The sequence below is a fragment of the Vigna unguiculata genome, chromosome 5, assembly GCF_037176805.1.
Source record: "Vigna unguiculata cultivar grain cowpea cultivar isolate G323 ecotype 2 chromosome 5, ASM3717680v1, whole genome shotgun sequence".
Taxonomy (NCBI): Eukaryota; Viridiplantae; Streptophyta; class Magnoliopsida; order Fabales; family Fabaceae; genus Vigna; species Vigna unguiculata.
In genome coordinates this window covers 52332342-52355533 of record NC_140796.1, presented here as the reverse complement: position 1 = coordinate 52355533, position 23192 = coordinate 52332342, and the positions used below count along the sequence as shown (strand labels likewise).

The following is a 23192-nucleotide window of genomic DNA, read 5'->3' as shown; positions in this document are numbered from 1 at the left end:
AGCTATGCTAAGTAGACTAATGATAAAAAATCTATAATAACTTTTCATCTACAAGCATATATATCTTATAGTTTAATTCGTATATCAGTAACTTTATTGTGAAAAATACTTAACATTATCGTCATTGACTCTCGAATCCTCCAAGCACTTGAAGTAATGAACTTGCAGAAACCAACGTCCTTGGAATCTCTTCCAAGTGTTCTCCCAAATTTTGCTGGAATCAAGCTTCCGGATTGTCCTCTTGTCTTTGTTATCTCTTGTATTCCACCAAGTAAAATATGACAATGAAAGGGACAGATACGATGCGATTCATGGGAACATACAATTGATGACGGAGCATGTTTGAAAACTTATAGTATAAAGCCAAACATATTCAAACTTTTTACACTTTGCAAGAATATATTTTGGGGGAATATACATCATGACACCAATCCCTGTGTGTAGAACAAATGGTACAATACAGCATACGCATCCCTCCAAACGCAGTGCAAGTAAACGTAATACAAACTCCATAATTAATCTAATTATTGTACCAAATCACACAAACACACTAATATTTATATCTATACGCACACATGAACGCAATGCGAACGAGTAGTTGACTCCATTAAAGCAAGAAGTTCAGATTATTTGGATATAGCAGAGAAGAATAGAAAAGAACATACATGACTTCATCAAGCACAATAACTTTCCTCGTCGTGTGTCTCTTAGCCTCGCTTCTGGATCCAATCAAGGCTCACCGAGGAGAGGGTGAATCCGACAGAGAAAGTTTGCATTCCAAGGGTCTGATATTGGTGAAACTATGGTGTTTGATGATCATGCTTGTGAGCACTTTCGCCGGAGGGGTGTCTCCCTACTTCTTCCGCTGGAATGAGACTTTTCTTGTGTTGGGGACTCAGTTCGCTGGTGGGGTTTTCTTGGGAACTTCTCTGATGCATTTCTTGGGCGATTCTAATGACACTTTTCGAGAACTCACCACAAAAACTTACCCTTTTGCCTTTATGCTGGCTTCATCTGGGTACCTTCTCACCATGCTCGGTGACTGCGTAGTGGGTTTTGTCACCAGCAATACCCAGACGAAACCCAAAGTGGTGGAACTGGAAGGAGGAACACCACCACCTCAAGAACATGACCCAACCACAGATCACTGCGCAGTGGAGGCAACAAACCCTATATTGATGAAAACTTCCTCCACGGGTGACACCATTCTACTCATCCTTGCACTTTGCTTCCATTCGGTTTTTGAGGGCATTGCCGTTGGAGTTGCAGGTTATTATTTTTCTCACCTTCACCTTAATTAATCATCTTAAAATAATGTTTAATAACTTGTATTAATTCAGGTACGAAGAGAGAGGCATGGAAGAACTTGTGGACAATATCATTGCACAAGATATTTGCTGCGATCGCAATGGGAATTGCTTTGTTAAGGATGTTACCTAAGAGACCCTTAGTGACAAGTGCTGTGTATTCTTTGGCCTTCGCAGTGTCGAGCCCCGCCGGTGTGGCGATCGGAATAGCCATAGACGCCACAACTCAAGGAAGCACCGCCGATTGGATGTTTGCCATAACGATGGGAATTGCTTGTGGGGTGTTCATCTATGTTGCCATCAATCATTTGATATCCAAAGGCTTCAAACAGAAGGGGAGAAGCCGTTTCGACACTCCCTGGTTTAGGTTTCTCGCAGTGCTTTCTGGTGTAGCTGTTATAGCAGTTGTCATGATCTGGGACTGATATATGTTACATCATATATCTTATCATCGTCATCTTTCATGTCTTTCTTTGTTCAGTATTTTTGCTCTAAGAAATTGTGTGTGACAGTTATGATGACCATGACATTTAATTAAGAGATAAGGAATTAAGGCCGAAATTTTGTGTTGCTTTTTTTTCTTGTGTATTTGTTTCTTTTCCATATAGTCTCTTCAATTTCAGTATTTAAGTTTTGATAAACTATACAGAATGAAGTGAAATTAAAAAAATAAGAACATAAAATAAAAGTTAAAAGCACGTCAGATAGAAATATATAATATACACTGGGGTTAAGTTTCATCACCTCTACATTAAGATCTTAATTAAATTTGTACCTTATTTTTTATTTTCCTTTTGATGAATCTTTATCATGAAAATCTATACCGCAATTCCTTAAAACAAATCTTAAGTATACCAATAAGATAAACTTTTATGTTCAATTATTTGTGAAAGACTAATAAGTCTTTTTTTTTTCCAAACAAAATATTTAGTGATTGTTTTATCTTATGTTTAAAAATCTTTCAATTCCTTAAAATTTAACTTAGTTTATAGGTGACCAAGTTATAATAAAAAATAAAGTATCAAGATTAAATTTAATAAAAAAGAGAAGTATAGATTATATATATATATATATATATATATATATATATATATATATATATATAATCAGAATTATTAAAGAGTTGGATAATTACATTTAACTTTAACAAATGAAAATTTAAAACTATTCATGGTGTTAAATAACATAAAATCTAAAAAAAGAAAAAAAGAAAAACGTCGAAAGTCACAGATGGAATTCTTCGATAAATTGATGTCCTTTTTCTTCTCGACTCACTTCTTCTCAACTCCCAAAAAACCCTTTCATGATATAATTGGACAAAACATTTTAAACAATTGTTTTACATTGTCTACGTATAAAGCTCGCTGATTATTAAAATATGTTATTCTTTTCTTTTCGTTTTTTCAAAAAAAAAAAACATGTGTAAATATATAATAGAGTTCTTGGTACTCCACAGGCCTTAAAATTTGTTTAAACAAAAAACATACAAAATTCTATTCTTCCATAACAAAACTACCATAAATTTGATCCATATTTTCATCAGTAAAAAAAGTGTTGACTTAACACAACCAATCTATTTAATTAAGGAATCATAATGTTGATTAGACTAATTTTAGTTTTATTTCATTTTCTTATTATAATTATTGAAACTAAATAGAAAATTAAGTAAATTATTTTTCAATCAATGTTAGTCGTTATTTCTTACCGATGACAATAAGAAATACTTTTCAATTGACATAAGGTAGCCATTTTAGTCGATGCTGATAATTCTCAATTGACGTTAAGATTATTTTTCCTTTTTTGTAAGCCAACTCAATTGACATTATTAGGACTTTTTTTGAATAATACTAAGAAGACTATTTTTCTTGAATGATTATATTTTGGCCAGTATTTTTTTTTTTTTTTATCAATAGCAACTCTTTATTTATTTATTTTTTTGTCCAAAGTTGTCTATTATCACTTAGGCTCGCATTGTTTTGATCCATGGGAGTAAGTGGATTTTTTAGTTGACTTCGGTTGTAAAGTTAAAAAAACAATATCTAACCAATAAATTTGATGGATGTCAATTGATATAATAGTGTCCAACATCAACTAAAAAAAAATCTTGATAATACTAATAAGGAAAATTCTTATTCAAACCAGTTAAACTTTTTATTAGTAGACTTTGGTCAAAAAATGATTTCGACTAATACATAAACTAAAATTCAATAAATTTGAATCTTTTATGTACACAAATAGTTTAAAATGAAACAAACTTTCTAAAAATTATGAAAATGATTTAAAATAAAATGAATTTAAACTTTTTAAAAATTATGAAATTCTTTTAACCAATGTTTCATTGAAATCACAATACAAGATTAACTTGGTTGAAAAAACCAGGTCCAAACTCATTTGTTAGATCCTTGCAATTACGTACTGTAAGGAATGAATATATTAAAAAAATCTAATAATGTGACAAACAAAAATTAACTTTGTTGTTAGATTTGTCTATCTAATTAATATACCAGAAATAATTCTATTTGAATAGAATTAGAGCATTTTAGATAAAAAAATAAAATCTCTCTTTAAATATTTAAATTTTCGTGTCATTTGTTTGAAATTTTAAGATCATCATTTAAATTAAAATAATCTAATTTAATTTATCTATGTAGTTTATGGTCTCGTAACGAGTATATGATGATTTTAACTCTAATTCCTTTGCAATCTGGAAGTTTTTATTTTCAGAAGAAAAAAAAAAGCGTTTTAACATTTCACACCTCATTCAAAAGTAAATTGTTGTGAAAATAAGTGTAAATGTATTGTTCTGTATCCATAGCTTTACTTTTTTTATTTAGCCAGACAAAATCGTTGTCCATGCAATCTAAAATTAAAATGAGAGTATGAATGATAATGTATAACATCATCTCTGAACATAGATTATTTTTAATTTCAAATTTTTGTAAGATTGATAAAATTTGCGATTTTACATAACTAAAAAGATTAAAACATATACCATTTTTTAATCTCATGCATGCACAACAATGCGATGAATTAAACCATCATTTGAAATTAAAACTAAAAAATGATACGAAAAATTCCATATTTGGCTTGAAAGAAAGTATAAATGCAGGCATTAATTTCGTTGACTTGTCCCAGTCAAGAGACAATTTTCGTATCATGCTACAACATAATTGAAAACTATATGGTACAACATTTCATTGCATGTTTTATAATAATGAATCACATTTAAAAAATTATTATTGTGAACAGAAATAATATTTGACGAATGGTAAATTGAGAGAACTTCAAATCCAATCATACATATATACACATTCATATACATAATACATATTTATATATATGGTAGAAATGGTGTTATTATTAGAGATAAGTAGCCTAGTCTATACCCATGGCTAGGTCGAATTTCTTGTGCTTTCTTGGCCTGTAATTAAAGAAAAAAAGATTGGTCAAAATGTCCTTCTCATTCAATAAAGTACTGTTTGGCTTCAAAGTGGAATGCTAAAAGTTATAGAATTAGTATTGAGGAAGTTAAAGCATGAGATTCTGTTTGTTTTAAACCAATTATTGACACTCCAAACAACAAATGAAAAGTTGAACGAGTAGGTGCAGAGTTATTCCTTTCTTTTTTCGCACAGATGAATTGATGAGTAGAACTAATAACTCAACATTTTTCTCTACTGTTGTTGGAATATATTTGAAACTATATAGTTTTATAATTAGCCATGTCTTGTGAACATTCACGAACTTGGATTCTGACCACAAACAAATTGCTGCAGAACAAAATGATAAGAGTCATTCCTTCATCTGTCGCAACACTCTTTGTCTTAACCATCTTTTGGACCGTTCCAAATAATGCTGTGGTCTCAGCTACTTCAAACAATGGAGGCGTTACAAGGCACTACCAGTTCGACGTAACACGCATTAACGTTACACCACACTACTCTCTCGTTGTGTTTCTGATATCTGCTGCATGTTTTCTATTATTAATTACTTGTGCATGCAGATAAGGCTGAAAAACATTACCAGGCTGTGCCACACTAAGAACATGCTCACCGTTAATGGGAAGTTCCCGGGACCTCGTGTTGTTGCCAGAGAAGGAGACAGATTAGTGGTTAAGGTGGTGAACCATGTTCCAAACAACATCACCATTCATTGGTATGTATGTCATTTGATTATTCTGTGAACCAATCCCCATGTTGTGCATGCATGCATGCGATGAATATTTTGAGTTTTTGTGTGTGTGTAATGACAAAAAATTGACAGGCACGGAGTGAGACAGCTACGTAGTGGATGGTCGGATGGACCATCTTACATAACTCAATGTCCGGTACAAAGTGGTGAGAGTTATGTGTACAACTTCAGCTTGGTTGGGCAAAGAGGAACTCTCTTCTGGCACGCACACCATTCGTGGTTAAGGGCTACTCTCTATGGACCCCTCATCATTCTCCCAAGAACCAACCAATCTTACCCATTTGCCAAACCCTACAAGGAAATTCCCATCCTCTTTGGTACATCCACACATGCATGCATCTATAATAATAATAATCAAACATTCCATTCCAATTCTTCAAATATATAATGTTCTCGAAATGATTGAGTGCAGGAGAGTGGTGGAATGTGGATCCTGAAGCAGTGATTGCACAAGCTCTTCACACAGGGGGTGGTCCAAATGTCTCTGATGCCTACACCATTAACGGGCTTCCTGGACCCCTCTACAATTGCTCCACTAACGGTATTCAAACCTAATTTTCTGAGTAATTAATTAATTAATCAATAGGGTTTCGTGTGAGATTAATTATGTTTATGCATGGTGGATAGATACGTTCAACCTAAGGGTGAAGCCGGGGAAGACGTATCTTCTACGTTTGATCAACGCTGCAGTGAATAATGAACTCTTTTTCAGCATAGCAAACCACACCATGACGGTTGTTGAAGCTGATGCTGCATATGTTAAACCCTTCAACTCCGACATCATCGTCATTAGTCCAGGACAAACCACCAACGTCGTCTTGAACACAAAACCTGAGTACATAAATGCTACTTTCTTCATGCTAGCCAGACCATTTTTCACTGCTAAGGGTACCTTTCTCAGTTCCACGTTAGCCGGCATTCTAGAATACGACAACGACAACGACAACGACACCCCTCCTTCGGAATATTCAGACATGAAAAACCGTACCCTACTGAAACCAACCCTTCCTGCTATTAACGATACATCGTTCGTTGCGAATTTCAGTCGTAAATTTCGCAGTTTGAACAGCGCAAAGTACCCTGCGAACGTCCCTCAGAAAGTTGACAGGAGTTTCTTCTTCACGATAGGTCTCGGGAGCATTCCCTGTCCCAGAAACCAAACATGTGAAGGGCCTAACAAGAGAACAAAATTCGCTGCTTCCATGAACAACATATCTTTCGATCTCCCTTCGGTGGCAATTCTTCAACAGCATTATTTCTCAGGGAAGGATAACGGTGGTGATTACACCACGGATTTCCCAGTTGTTCCCCCGAGAGCCTTTAACTACACGGGGACACCACCGAATAACACGATGGTGAAGAGTGGAACGAAGGTGGTGGTGATACCTTACAACACGAGAGTGCAGGTGGTGCTGCAGGACACTAGCATCTTGGGAGCAGAGAGTCATCCGTTACATCTTCATGGGTTCAACATGATGGTGGTGGGTCAAGGTTTTGGGAACTTTGATCCTGTGACAGATCCTGGGAAGTTTAATCTGGTGGACCCTGTGGAGAGGAACACCATTGGTGTGCCTTCTGGTGGTTGGGTTGCGATTCGCTTTGTCGCTGACAACCCAGGTGATGAATTCACTTCAAATGCAAGAGGAAATTAACATTGCTATTTAATGATATTATTATGATACAAGTTGAAATTGTGATGATATCTAACTGTGAATTAATTAATTATAGGAGTTTGGCTGATGCACTGCCACATTGATTTGCACCTGAGTTGGGGGTTGAGGATGGCTTGGATTGTGAACAACGGCAAACTCTCTCATCAGAAGTTGCTCCCTCCACCTTCGGATCTCCCAAAATGTTGATCATCATTTTGGAAAGTGTAGTTTTTTAATTTCTATGTAGGGAATGAACAAAAAGTTGCTTTCAAGTTTTAAATTTTAGGATCCAGATTTCTGGTAGCTATCTAATCATGCATGCATTCGGAAGAATACCTTCATTCTTCTCCCCCAAAAGTGTCTATTACAAATTAAGTAGCTAGGATAGCTACTCCAGGACTTTTTAATCATCCCAAGTTTAATTGTTATCAGACAAATATCTATGTTTTGTAGGTTATCTATGTATTTTCTTTTCCTCGGTTTAATTGTTAACAAGGACTGGTAATTGCCTTCTATGCACTTTATTTTCAAAATTTAAGCCCTAATTTGCCTGGTTAATCAATGTGTTGACTTTTCAATTTACCGGAAGGAATTAATCTTAGAAATAATCTAAGTCAAAAGATATAATAGACAAACTTAAATAATATAAAATTAAAGACCCGACCCATAATATTATTATTTTACGATTTTAAGGTTAAAATGGTATTAAATGTCTTTATATATATATATATATATATATATATATATATATATATATATATATATATATATATATATATATATATATATATATATATATATATATATATATATATATATATATATCCCATCAATTAATTATCTAGGTATTCATTTATAACTCCATTTTTTTTTTATCTTTTCTTTTAAGGTTTTCCAAAATCGTGTGTCAATTTTCTAAATTCGAGATCTCGAAAATTCAATATCTACGAAGTTACTATCATATAAAAAAAAACACCGACAATTTTGTAATTATAAACATGAGGCGGTGGAAAAGTAAAATTACGGAGTTTTAATAACAGTTAGAGGTTGGAGGAATTTTAAGTTTAAGTGAGACTTATAGCGAATTATTGAATGACAGTTGGAACCGTTGTTAAAAATTCTAAAAAAGACTTGTAACTTCTTTTTGAAAGAATCTAAATTAATTGATGATTTATTAATCAAATAATAATTATTTAATAAAAAATATTTTAATAAATTATATATTTATTATTTTAAGTAATCTACATTTAAATTGCAAGAAAAAAAATTGTATCAACGATAACATAATATGATTGTCTTACATGGATATAAAAGTTGAATATTAATGATGATGACATTAACTGTCTTTTTTTATTTAAAATAAAAGGTGAATGCATACTTGTTTTTATACTAAAACATTCAAAGTAATGTAACAAATTTATTTAATTGTTAGATTTTGACATAACTTTCATTTTATTTGGAAAAAAAAAAATAATGCAATTTTTCATTCTCTTTCACTTATTTTTTTCAACATTGCTATTGATTACACATACTCTGATTTTATTTAAATGATGTGATGCTTTTAAGGGAAGACATACTTACATTTTATTAAATCGAATAATTATTAGGATGTACATTTAATTTATTTCTATCCTTTTTAATATTTTTATTTATTATTTACACTTTTTGTCTTATGAAAAATCTTAATTTCAAATGTTAAATAATATAAAGTTTTAGAATATGTACCCTTTTGATATTAAATAATTTAAAATATCATTTTTTTTACTAAATGTGTTTTTGTCCTTTAATTTTTATTTAAAATTAGAATTAGTCAATCTTTGAAACTTTAGATCAATTTAGTCTTTCATTTTTATAAATGAATTGATTTAGTCGTTTTAACCAAATTCTTTTAAGTTTATTTGATGTTTCAAATGTGTTTCTCACCTAACATTAGAATGGAGATGTGTCAAACAGTATAAACAACTCAAATACTATGATAAAACGCATTTAAAACGTCAAATAAATTTAATAAAATTTGATTAAAAAATTAAATTTAAACATTTCTAAAGTTAGGAGACTAAATTGGATTAAAGTTTTGATTACTAATTCTAATTTTTATTAAAAGTCAAGCAACATATTTAACATTTTTGTATGATTTAATTTGTTTTAAATATATATATATATATATATATATATATATATATATTAATAAATATTGATCATTTACTATGCATAAAAATTTATTAAAAAATAAAAATATAAAAAAAAATTTAAACATCAGATGATACTTAATATATTTTATTGCTTCTAGTTTATTTTGGAATGTACTTTTTAAATTTATTGTTTATACTTTGAAAAGCCCATATGAAAGAAAGAGAAATGATGGTGAGATACAAAAGAAACTCTACAATACAATGATGTCAATATTGGTTTGAATTAGGTCCAGGATAATATTTTTTATTTGTGATAAAATTTAATTTTTGTATTTTTGTTAGGAATTTCCCTTTCTTTTACATCTGACATGTAATAGACACTTTCCCCTTAGTTGTTTTTAAGTTGATGTTGAATAATACACATGGTACAAAAAAATGAAGAATTAACAAATGGAATAAAAGTTTTTAAAATTAATAAAAATAACATATCTTCTTAACTAATTTTTAGTATACAGTACTTAAGAGCTGAGAAAAGAAACAATAAAAGAAACTATAATGTAAATTATAAAAAGTAACTATTTGTATTATATATAATTAAACTACACAACTTTAATACAATATATAGAATAAATAATATATCTAATTATCTTATTTTTCAAATATAATAAAGAAAATTACATAAGATAAAAAGTAATAACAATATATATAATTTTATTTGTAAAAAAGATAATAAGACAGTGATGAAAAAAAGTGCAGAGAAACATGTGCTAATCACATCTAACGTCAGTGTGTCAGTAATTTGTTTTTTTGTTCGTAGGTATATGGAATGCCATACCATACGCATTCCCCACTCTGTGCTAATCATTCAATAATTGTACACATAATAACTTTGCCAATCACACCATGCCATGCATTTCTTTCCCCAATTTTATTTTTAATTTTACTACATACTCATAAAATCATAATTATTGTTAGTGAATACATTAAGATAATATACTACATATATTAAAGACAAATTACAAAATTAAAATACAAACAACAAAAACATACTTTCCCCTACTATTACCACCCAATTTACCAAAAAAAAAAGTATTCAATTCTTAAAATTGTGTCATAAATAATATTAATATCTCAATAAATATATTTAGGGTTAAACAAGTATTTAGTGTTAGCTAAAAAAATAATTAATGTTAGAAATTAAATGGAATGCATCTTCTTTTAAACAAAGGTTTAGTCAAGTTAAACTTATATATAGTTAATTGAGTATTTACTAATTTTTTTTCCCTTTAATTGAGTACATAAAAAATTTAAAATTCTTAATTAAGTTTACGTAGTTTAATATTTTTTATATTTAAATAATATAATTATTATTACATCTCATCATATTGTATATTTGTCTTCATGTAATAAAAAATGCGAGATTTTATTGTTGATATAAAAGTTGTATTGCAATCATTCTAAAATCATGGATAATTTTTAATGTTTTATTTTACAATGTATTGGGTAACGAAACCACCATATTTTTTTTATATTTTTATGTCATTATTTACAAACAATAAAGATAATTTTTTTTAATCATGTATCTAACATGTTTTCGATCATCATAATTGTCATTTTACATCAATCATAATGTGTTAGTAACAAAATATCACATTATACAGAAATACATGCAAGTAAGATAGTAAAAGAATATAATTAATGAGAAACTTAAACAAAAGTGACTCAATTGAAAAAAAAAATCAAATACTTAATAAAATAAAGTTCAATTAAAAATATTGAAATTATTATAAAATTAAAACTTAATTAAACATGAAACAAAATGCATATTGTCTACTTCGGTGGTATCCTAATCATGGAGGAAAAGCTACAACGTTTGAAAGATGATTTGATTTGCAACTATCATGTCTAATACATCATACATCACGCTAATATTTTGTTTTGGGCCCAATATAATAACAAAAATCAAATAAAATAAATGTGGGCTTGGTGATGAACGAGCCCATTTAACGTGCAAAGTTGATTCTATGATTCCCTTTTTGAACTGGTTAGGGTTATTTATCCACTAGGTTTTCTGAAAATTGTTATAATTAATTTTCTAACGAATTCATATATTTGATATTAATTATAAACATATTAAAAAAATTGGTATTAGATGAAAGAGATTGAGTTGGGGCAATAAAGAGAGAAGATAGATGAAAAGTTTGGTATTGAGAGACAAAGTTAGAAACTTATAGATTCCATCTAAGTGGAGCTATAAGACAAAATAAATGTATTTTTCTAGAAATCCGCAGCTTTGATCTTAGGTTAAAATCGAATAACATGCCATCCAACAAGTCACATGTTATAACATCAAAGAAAGTGACAAAGAGATAAACACTCATGTCAACATCAAGATTCAGGTACACTGTTTGATATACAACAATTTCGAAGGAAAATTCTACTACACAACCTTCCACCTCTAACATAAATTTTACCATTTAACCTTCTCATGCACCATTTCTAGACATGTACAATAAAATCTCAACAATCAATAAATCATTCTTCACTATAATTACCACAAAAATTTACTCTACTAAAAGTTTTTTTCTTTTTATGTGTTAATGAATATGAATATTTGTGTCTCTTGATATTTTCAACCCTTATCTATTATTTTTAATAATCAAAACTTAACACTTGATTTCTTATTAATAACAATGTTATATTTCTTATTAATATAATCTTAGATTCGTTTAAAATATTGATACATTTAAGAATTAATTTAATGTGAATAATTTTATTTACTTTATCTTCATTTTCTGTGCATATTATATAAGAATATTATGATAGAAGCTTATATGTTAATAACTTTTACTTGCATTTTGAAAATTATAACAGTTTTATTTTACTACTTTATGATAAAATTTAACAAAAAAATCATAGTTTTGTATAATAACTTTTAATTTAATAGGATATGTTTTTAATCTCTCCTAATTAGCAACGATTTTTTATCGCAGTTAAAAACATTTAAAAGCCGATGAAAATTTTCAAAACTACCGGTATTTGTTTTAATATCAGAGTAATGATATTTTACATACATTTTTGTCGGAATCAAGTTTAATAGTGAAAAAATTAAGTTAAAATAAAATCAAGTAAATAAATAGAATGGAAAAATGATTTAGTTTTAGTTGATACATCAGCTAATGAAAATAGGATACCCATGAAGTCTAGAACAATATGTTTTTGAAAAAATAGTAAACCACATCAAAAAGAAAGAAATAAAGAAATGTGTGACCAAAATAAAAAATAAAATAAGTATTAGATATATAGATCCATTTTTTTTATTATTTTGAGAAAAAATAATAAATGTACTTAAAAAGTTTATTTCAATCAGTATATTGTTTTGCGTTATTTGTATTCTTTCAATGTGTTAATAATACGTTCCATCTTTAGCATAGCAAGTGTTAAAAATATACTAAAAATATAACTATACCTATAAATATATATATATATATATATATATATATATTATCAATTAAATAATGTATACAAATTTGAAAATTCACCTGAAATAATATTCTGTGATTGAATAAAATTGTGTGATATTATTTATATATTTGTCTGGCGAAGGATATATAGCTCGGATAGGGTTAAAAAAATACAGTAACCCTAATTTCTGAATAGCTTCATTCATATATTTTTTATTTGAACACTATTTAAAAGTGGTTTAAATTAAAAATTCTGTACTTTTATCTTTCATTTAATAAATTACACTGAAACACCTTTTTAAGTTACTTAATAATAATATTGTAATGAAAAGGTTATTTGACAACGTGGTGAAAGGTTAAATCTTGGAACTGACATAACAGAGCCTATTTGATGAAATATTAACTAAGATGAGTGGGGACAGATTGGAAAAATAGAGAGATTCCAGCTTCACAATCATACTGCCATCAAATTCAAAAACGAAAGAATAAAGAAAGAAGAAGTTAAGTTCTGGTAAGTTGCATAAAGAAGAAGGAATGAATGTAATGGAACTTCAATTTTCAACGCAGATCCAAACTCTACCTAAGCATTCAGAACAGAATAATATGCACTGTCTAAATCCCTCAGAACAGAACAGAGAGAGAATCTGAGAATTAAACATGACTCATGATTCAACAGATTGAAAGTTTTGAGTAGCAGTTTGATTTCAGACAAAGTAAGAGACAGACAAAAATCAAACGTAGGATGCAGTGGATGTACATATTTGCAGCAATGTGTAAATCTTATAACTCACCTCAGTTAAAGTTGTAATTACAATCGAATCTATAGTATTTGAAAGAGGGCCAAAAAAGGATCTCATGGATCAGAAACAAAAAAAAAATTGTGGCAGAAAAAACCGAGTACAAGATCTGTGCATTTTTGCAGTTCATGAATCCCCGTGCTTGTGCCAGCAAACTAACATGGCCACGCACCTTCTCATAATGTAAAAGCGCGCTTTCTGTTCTTTTGCTATATTGGTGCATTTCCGACCGATGGAAGGGTTCTTCTGCGAGAAGCTCCTAGGGAGATTGTTGTTGCATTTGGAAGAAGAAGAAGACGAAGAAGAATTCTTCTGGGACAAGCTTCTAAGGAGAGGTGAATTTGAAGTAGAAGAACTCCTTGAGAATAAGGACCTTGATGAAGAAGAGGCTTGGGTGTTTTTCTTTGATGCCTTTCTCTTTTCATCCATGAGAAGAAGCAGAGGAACAGTGACTGTGATGTTGAGTAGCTACCACACCCTTTGTCTGTAAGAAGAAGAGGAAATGAGATTGCGATAAGAGAGAAGAAAGTCACTGTGGGAGTGTGTGTATATATGTAAGGGTTGAAAGAGATGATCAGTGTTTGCTAGTAGGTCATGGTCACCATAACATAACACACTTTGTTGTTTATATATATCCACTTACCACACTGCTCATACATACACAAATAAATATAAATTTTCACATGTAGAAACATGTAATACAATACAAGCACAAGAACATTTTATTCTTAAAAAAAAAAGTTACCATTTTTCACTGTGGTGGGGCTAATTCACGAAACCCTGTCCATGGAAATCGCCTCGGATATGCTATGATTCTCTTTGGAGACACACATCTTGTACGGTTCCAAAATGGGCAGTCACTTATTAAAATCGTCCCCTGTAGACAAAATGTTAGCTGGTTCTCATGTGGAACGTTGTGCGTCTTGTGTGTGTGCCTCATATACTCCACCACTGTATTTTTCTTTTTTTTTTTTATCTCTCTTATTTTTATTCAGTTTCTCTGATATTTTCCACTGTTTTTGATTTGTTCAAAGAAACAGTTGCGAGCATCCTAAGCTTTTATTTCTGTGGAGCCTTCTACGTTTGTTGATTTTTAGAGTGTGCCTAATTTGCAGTTGAAGATGCTTTTCCTTCAGCGGAAAAATGTGCACATGCATGACAGTACTCTGCATCTCCTTGGTAGTCCAAAACTGTGTTTAAATTATAAGCCTTGATGAGTACATTACGAGACCAGTGTACATCATCCCCATCTTATTCGTATCAACGTGACTCTTGTTTCTCAATTCTCACTACACAAAGATATAAACTTTAAACCTAATTTAACCTCCCAAAATCGATTTAACCCATGTATCGACTTATATACGGTATACTTTTATCTGTATACCACAAACTTGTCTTTATCTCTGATCCAACAATAGTATGATATGTGGTGAATGTTATGATCGTTCGAAACGAAACACACATGTCCATGGATTCGGTGCTAAAGCATATTTTTTCTACCTTTATAAGTATATAGTTTCCTATCTTTGTCTGTTGAAAAAAAAAACCAGAATTGTGAGCATCACAGCCACTGGTATAAACAAAACCATATTATTGTTCTTGTCAAGTTATTTATTTATTCATTACAGGGCTGAATTCACAGGCACATGGTGTTGCAACTACGTACGTAGCTAGAGCAGTAGTTAGAATAGTGAAAAAATGTATGGGATTTTGAAGTTTTGGATGGTGAATTTAAAATCTTGTCATGCTTAACTTATTATCATGTGAGGGAATTGATCTGTTGTATTAATAGTTTATTAGATGTGGCCGCTCTTAGTACTGCAGTTAAAATATGTGAGTTTGAGAAAAAGAAAAGAAAAGGAAGGATATGAAAATGGGGATGAAGAAGGAATCTAATGATTTGAAAAGAAGCTTTTTTGAAGATTATTTGACTGGTCAAAAAACTTTGCAATCACATGCATGTAAGTATATATGATTATCATTGGTAAGCAAAATTAGAGTAAAAAGTACACGGAGCATAATTTTTAGGTCGGGCATATGTGGGTCTATTTAGAGTGAATGTGAACCAAGTATTTTGCTTCTTTTTTTCATGGCACGTACGCATAAAATTGGAGCCTGTGACGTTGTTTTCTGAGGACCCTGTCTCTCTGGGTACACCACAAATTCAGCGTTCTTGTTGTTGCTCTTCAAGTAAAATTTTTATATGCAGTCAAATTATTAATTATTAATGCACCCAAATTAATTATTAAAACATAAGATACAGCACCACCGCAATCAAGTTGTCGTAAATTACTAATTAGTGTTGGTCAAAAGATGATGTCGATGGTCAAACATCATGTCACGTGGGGTGCTGTGGTTGGTGTAAAATGCTTATATCTCCTAATTTCTGTTCATAAAAACTAAACAAGTTTTTCTTCTTTCTAATATATGTATTACTCTATCATAATTGCTATTCAGTGCACAACTTCTCAATAATTAAAAACTATCCAAATGGATGTATGGTGTGAAGAAGAAGCAATTAATAATAAGAATCTTGGTGAAAAAAATTGAAACAAGGACATTTTTAAATCATCATATATAATTTCTTAAAATCTTTTTAAGGAAATTAAGTTCTCAGTGGACAGGACATATAGGAGTAAAATTTTGTTTTTGTATGTTGAGTAGGAATGTTATTAGCTAGGTGTAGGTGTGAGTGTGTATATGTGAACAACCTTAAGATTGAAAATGCAGAAAAAGTGGAAAACAAGAACCACACAATTAACTTGAGATAATAGAAACATGAATTCCTGAATTTTTAATGTCAAAATGTTGAAATTTCTGATTTAGGTGTTTTGGTTTTCACAATGGTTTTGCTGGCCATGTCGGCCGGGAAGAATATGAGGAATGGAGAGTCCCACATGCAGACATGTGAGCTGCACAAGGATGGTCAGGTGGGGAAGGTGTTACCATATACATACACATACATACGCATATATATATATATATATATATATATATATATATATATATATATATATATATATATATATATATATATATATATATATATATATATATATACCTTATCACTCTGTCTTACAGAACAGTGCGATGTGGGTCAAGGGAGTAAATTGTGAATTTCAATTTGGCACCCAAATCATCAGGGCTAAAGTGACGTGTACTATACTGTTTTTTTATCCTTTCTTTCTTTTTCTTGTTTTTATTTGTGGCCATGTGTCCCAAGACTAACTAAGATAACATGCAGAGTTAAGGTTCATCGTGATTTATCGTTTGGACAATAATGCAAATGACAGAGGATATATACACTATAATACATGAGTTTTGGTAGAAATACTTGTGTATTTTCTTTAGGCTTAATTAATACCTCTTGTTTGAACTTTTTTTGAAAGATATTTTGGGACAATATCTTAGCACAAGTTGCCAGATTAATTGTGAGAAAACTATGATGTTTATTGTGAGAACCATTGAAAAGGTTGCAACTGCATTGATGATAACAATTTTACAGTGAGATATACATTAATGCATCACTCTAACTGCGTGTTTAGGCTGGTGTTTATGAAGTTAATTTTGATTAGAATTGATAATTAAACGATACATAAAAAGAAAAAAATTACAAACTTTAAGTTGACTTAATATTTTTTTCATTATGTTCAATGTTTTTTCTCAACATTTTTTACTTAATGTGATTCTAGTATTTATAAAAAGAGTTAATGTAGTCCTTATGTTACATCAATATTAACACTGTTAGATAGAGATGACTTGTTAAAGTGATATATTTATGTTTCTAAAAAGTACCTTTAGACATTATCTAATCAGAAGGATATATCAACTCCTTTTAATAAATATTAGGACCATATTATGTAAAAAATATTAATAAAAATCATTAAACAAAGTGGGAAAGAAAAAAGAAAATTTTAAAATTTTAGTCATTATGTTAAAGTTTTTATCGTGTATTTATACTATCTCGATATATGTGTACTCAAACAATCCAATATAGAGAAATTAATATGTATATATATGTAACTTTTTTTTTCTTTTTTAAATTTTATATCACGATATCAACTCTACTAGACATATATAGTTATAATTCTACACATACTTTCAAAATTAAATATAGCAATTATTTGAGTTCCATGTAAAGAAACCAACTTTGGATTATCAGCTCCACTTTCTAATTTCCCCCTATATATCCTCTTTTGGTGAATTTATATATTATCGAGGGAAGACACCATCTTTCTACTCAAAGAAGTTGCTCCAACAATATAATTCAACAATTCATAAACATTATATATATATATATATATATATATATATATATATATATATATATATATATATATATATATATGAATCAAACAAAGTCTTTTACCTTCGCTAAACTATAGATAGAGTAACTTAATTTATGCCTTAAGAAGAACATGTCAAAATCAAGTTACGCAGAAGCCAAGGAAAACTATATATACTAATGTCAAATACCACCCATATTTTGTAGAGAAAAAACACTAACTTTTCAGACCAAAGAAAAACAGTACTATATATATATACACAATATATTTATAAACAGAGACGACATGACCACACTCATGATGAAATTCATAATTTTTTTCGTTTCTTTATCCAGTAAGTGGACAAGTTGGAAGAAAGAATCCTATCTTGTTTTACAACAAACATTAACAAAAGCATGCAGAATGATGAATAACATATACAATAGAACTTACATATATAAGATCCAATGATTAATTTCTCCACTGCATGCTTCCTTTGAGCTGAATCGGAAATTCTAGTCATGTATTTGCCAGTGCAGCATCATCAAGATTCTCACTTCTTTGTCTGAACTTCCATAGCCAACATGTACATAGCTAAAGTCCTTTGGAGGTGTGAATCTTGATCTTGCTGCACCGGCAGTTACTGACTGTGTTCTTCACCTTTTTCTCTTGAAGTTTGAAGATATCAGCAATTAAAATTGACCCTGAAATTGAAGAAGTGAGTATATATATGTTACAAGAAGAGTGAATCCGAGGAGAAGATATATAGGACGAATCATAAACTATTGATGACAAAAACAAGCTCCATGTAAGTTGAAATCTAAGACTTTGTGTTTACCCCGGGTGACAAGGCTTTTTTAGGCGGCACCGAAAGTTGATTGAAAAAGCTAATCAAGATTAGTCTAACAACATAGTACATACACACATGTGTATTGATTCAATTGGGATCAGAGCAGAAGAACATGAAAGAAACATAACAGAAGAGAAGACTTAGTATAAACTATAAATCTAGTACCTTAGTTTTTCAACTATGAAGACATGGTTGAAACTTCATTTGAGAGGCTCAAAGATCAAATCTTTGGTTATGTTTTGAAGGAGTAGCTAGCTGAGTATTTATGTGACAGAAGTCAATAGGAAAGAATGAGTGCAGAGGAAAAATTCGCACATAGATTGTGCTTTAGTGTGAATCAGGTCATCAAAGGTCTTGCCTCATGACAGTATAAATTGACCTTTGCATTCAAATTTTAATACAACTTAATAAAGTCTTTTTGTGCTTAAATATTTAAAAAAAAGTCACCAAAAATAAGTTAGTGAAATCTTCAATAACATTCTTCTAAAAATAGTTGTGCTGTCGAATTTTTTAGTGTACTTTTAATATGGGTGTGTATTTTAGCTTAGAAGGAAAATGAAACTTCATGTTACAAAATACATTCCCAGCATGAAAAAAAAGAATGGAAATTTATGACTTTATGGTAGGTCAAACTCAAATTACACCTATTTGATAAATAAGTGAGGGGAGAGCTTATTTAAAAACTTATATAATAAAAAACTTATGTTTTTTTTTTTAAATGTTTATATGTTCGTAGTTCAAAGTTAAATTTGCTAACTGGCGTATAAATGTTTGTCCATTTTCTAGGTATTTCGTGGTGTTATTTAATCGATCATATGCCAACGTAAACTTTTATTTAGACTTCATGATTATTTATATTGAATTTTGTCAAAAATTGAAATAAGAACAATTTACTATGTTAAATTTTAAAATGTTAAAAAAATTATATATATAAATAAATCTCTATCAATGGCCCCAATCATCAGACATCTAATTTAATTTAAGGACACAAGATGCATGATGACATGTAAAGCCCAAGACACATCATAAAGTAGCAGCCTGCAATATTGCCTTTCTTCTTTTGGCCACCCAGGTTTATTATTTTATTGAGAATAAAATTCTTCACTAGGAATCTAATTATGCTGTTATTCGAGATAAGAGCAATTTGCAAATAATTATCTACCCATCCTAAGCAAGTTTTAAATACCTGAAAAGAAAAAATAATAATAATAATTGGAAGATATAAAAAACACTATTTGTTATCATTAAAAATTCATGAAATTATATAATTATGAAATACGTAACCTGAGTATCACAGCCAACAAACTTTAACTCCAATGGGCTCAAGCTAGCAGGGCCGGCCCACCAGTTTGTGATATTCGCATCTCAATCTAGGGGTAACTTATAATTTCATGCTGCAGCATAAACTTTTCATTTCCTATATAATAATATGAAACATATATTTTAGATTCTAATTATAAATATTTTTTATTTTGTATAATTTAAAATATATTTTTTGTTTTGTGTTTTTCATTTTATATTCTGAAATATTTTAAATTCTAAAATTATCTTTTTATAATATACAATCCAAAATATAAATATATTTTAAAATATATAATTCAAAATATAAATATAAAAAAATTTCAAACATAAAAAATTTATTCTAAAATATCTAATTTAAAATAAAAATATATATTAAGTGATATAGAAATTAATTTGAATTTAAAAATTACGTTTCAAATTATACATTTATGTACCAAATAAAATTATGAGGTGAAGGAGTAAGCCACTTAATCCAGCAGAAAATGCCCAGCAGTCTTCCCATACCATTCTGTTTTACCGAAAAAATTCTTTAACTCAAATTTATTTTATTTTATTTGAATTTTCGTTTGCCATTTGATAATATAAGCGGTAAAATTGGTCTCTGTCATCCGTTTTGACCTGATTTTTCGATAATATGTCATGAATTAGATAGAATTGATCCGTATATTTTGGATTTAACTGACCATCATTTTTTTTTATTTTAAAAAATAAAAGTTAATTTGTTTCTAAATTTGTTAATCTTTTTATTTTTAAAATTTGTTTACATATATACATTTAAATGAATATAAATTTTTAAAATTTTTAATTAATTTCATAATTAGATAAATTAAAATAAGTATTATATATTTAAATGTTAATTTTTTTTATGAAAATAATTAAAATTTAATTTTTAAATATTAAAGATTTAAATAATTATAATATTATATATTTATATTTTTCAAAAATTTAACATAAAAAAGTTAATATTTTAAATTGTTTTTTTATTTTATTTTACTATTTTAAAAAGTTGGACCAATAAAGCAGGCCATAAAAATAGGGAAAGTAAAACAAAGGAGCTAGTTAATGTAGTGAAGAAAAATATGGTATACATGAAATAAAATAAATAAGATTCAGATACATATAATAACTTTTATAAATACATAAAATAGTAGATATATAAGTTTAATTAATAATTTAATTTTTGTATTAGATTTTTTTACTTAATGAAGTTATATATAATCAATATAATCTTTTTAATTTAGTAAAATATAATAAATATATTAATTTAAAATAAGACCCTTTGAAATATGAAAATATATCGATAAACGAAAAACTTAATCAATAAATTGTTGATTCAATATTATTTCAAAATATTTTACAATTAGTTTGATTTCATATCTAGTGGTAATGTGTGTTATCGGTTACCATGTCGTATTATTGAGTGGCAAACTAAATATTTTTCTGGATATTCATTATTCTAAAATAAATCTTAGTAATAAAATACTATAGAAGTTATAAAATACCATCCAAATATATGAATTTACAGAACATATCTTAAATCATGATGATGGGTAAACTTAGCAAATGGTAACAAAGATAAACAAGTAGCAAATGGTGACAAAATAAATAAGTCTTATGAAATTATGCTAAACATGTGGATAATAAAATTTTAGAAACAAAAATTTTAAAACTAATTGAACCTTGATTAAATGAAACTAATTAAAGGTCAATAAAAAAACTATAAAATATGACTGGTTCGATTTTTCTCTCACATTTATTTATTATTAATGTTGCTAATTAAACATCAAAACTTCTTAAACATCTTTAACAAATACCTCGAGAGAAATAAGAAATAAAAAATCAAAACTTTTTTAATATCTTCTTTAACATCTTTAAAAAATACATCGGACGACCAAATAGGAAATCAAAAATGAAAGATTGGACAACGAAACATTAACATAATTAAAATGTTATAGTATAATTAAAGAATGACTGTGACAATATTTGATCCTTATAATTCCTATATTTTTTTACTTAATTAAAATTCTTTATTTTTTAAATAAAAATAAAGAAAATATACACCTATGAATCCAAACCAAAAGTAATGTAAAAGACAATGAGTCATATATCCCATCCGGTTATTGCATTAGTGTAGTGATCCTCTTCTTGCTTCCATCATTTAAAAGACAATGAATTGCATCGCAGTTTAGTGAGTCATTTATTACCATCGTTTACAGAATCATTTATTGCATTAGTGAATCATTTATGGTCATCATTTAGTAATATTTATTTCATTTATTGCATTGTCTTATATTTCCAGAATCCGTTAAAGAAAATGCTAAAAAAAAAGAGACTATATTTTCCTATATAAGAAATATAAAAATATATATAGAAGTTAAATTAATAATTAATATAAATATCAAGTTACTAAGTAAACCAAGTTACCCATTTGATTAAAATACAAAATTTATTTATTTCCTAACTTCCATGAATTATCAAGAAAAAATTGATGAGTAAGCAACAGTACAAGAGAATGAAGGAGAAACTAGCCGTTTAAGGTTGTACAAAGTGAGGAAACTTTGAGCTATGTATAAATAGAAATCCCATGACCAGTGAGGGGCTTCTTCATGGTGCATGTTTTGTACAAACCCAACCGTAGTAACAGACAACAGAATCTAGAAGGAGAAGTATTATATATTTACACCGGTCACATATATAACAACATTAACTTTTCCGAATACAAAACACAACCCAAAAAAACAAAAACACAGTTGGGTGTGGAAGAGAACTAGAGAAGAGTGTCAGTTAAAAGCAGTTGTAGTTGGAAGCACAAGAGAGAAGAGCTGGTCGAGATCAGGCGGGTGGAAGTAACCATTTTTTGGCGGCTCTCGTTTCCTCCCAAAAGATAAAGGCTTTTTCTTTGGCGGCGGTGGTGGCGCCGACGCCGCCGGTATACGGCAGTCCAAGCGGTTGGGGGTGGAACAACGGGCGGCGGCGTGGGTTTCTTCCTCTGCAAAAACGCCGGCGGCACCGTTCATGTTGGTGGTGATGAAATGGTTACAAGTTTGATAAGAGGGAATTGAACAAGTGGAAGATGAGTAGTAGTGAGTGGTTTTTGGTTTATTTATAGTTATATATTTATTAATGTGTAGAGGAAGGAAGAGAGGGTAATTTTGAAAATTGAAAAAGTGATGAATTTATGGTGGGGTGTTCTGGAAGACACTAGGAGTAGTTTTGTGGGTGTGGTTGTGGG

General features: G+C 29.5%; 4 protein-coding genes across 4 annotated transcripts; 2 read left to right on the top strand and 2 right to left on the bottom strand.

Moving 5' to 3' along the window:
• Window positions 1-602: 602 nt before the first annotated feature.
• Window positions 603-1857, top strand: LOC114185918 (zinc transporter 1-like). The gene is made up of 2 exons (XM_028073873.2): window positions 603-1269; window positions 1341-1857. The coding sequence occupies exons 1-2, from the start codon at window positions 666-668 to the stop codon at window positions 1730-1732; spliced, it is 996 nt and encodes a 331-aa protein (XP_027929674.2). The 5' UTR covers window positions 603-665; the 3' UTR covers window positions 1733-1857.
• Window positions 1858-5023: 3166 nt separating this feature from the next.
• LOC114186029 (laccase-2-like) lies at window positions 5024-7693 on the top strand. Its single transcript, XM_028074027.2, has 6 exons — window positions 5024-5218; window positions 5311-5462; window positions 5571-5815; window positions 5911-6039; window positions 6126-7115; window positions 7227-7693. The coding sequence occupies exons 1-6, from the start codon at window positions 5030-5032 to the stop codon at window positions 7355-7357; spliced, it is 1836 nt and encodes a 611-aa protein (XP_027929828.2). The 5' UTR covers window positions 5024-5029; the 3' UTR covers window positions 7358-7693.
• Window positions 7694-13418: 5725 nt separating this feature from the next.
• Window positions 13419-14450, bottom strand: LOC114184099 (small polypeptide DEVIL 18-like). The gene is made up of 2 exons (XM_028071340.2): window positions 14289-14450; window positions 13419-14027 (listed from the first exon to the last, which is right to left on the bottom strand). The coding sequence occupies exon 2, from the start codon at window positions 13970-13972 to the stop codon at window positions 13670-13672; it is 303 nt and encodes a 100-aa protein (XP_027927141.1). The 5' UTR covers window positions 13973-14027; window positions 14289-14450; the 3' UTR covers window positions 13419-13669.
• An 8023-nt stretch (window positions 14451-22473) lies between these two features.
• On the bottom strand, window positions 22474-23065 carry LOC114186252 (cyclin-dependent protein kinase inhibitor SMR5-like). The gene has a single exon (XM_028074297.2). It carries the CDS (start codon window positions 22975-22977, stop codon window positions 22741-22743), a length of 237 nt encoding a protein of 78 aa, XP_027930098.1. The 5' UTR covers window positions 22978-23065; the 3' UTR covers window positions 22474-22740.
• Window positions 23066-23192: the final 127 nt, after the last annotated feature.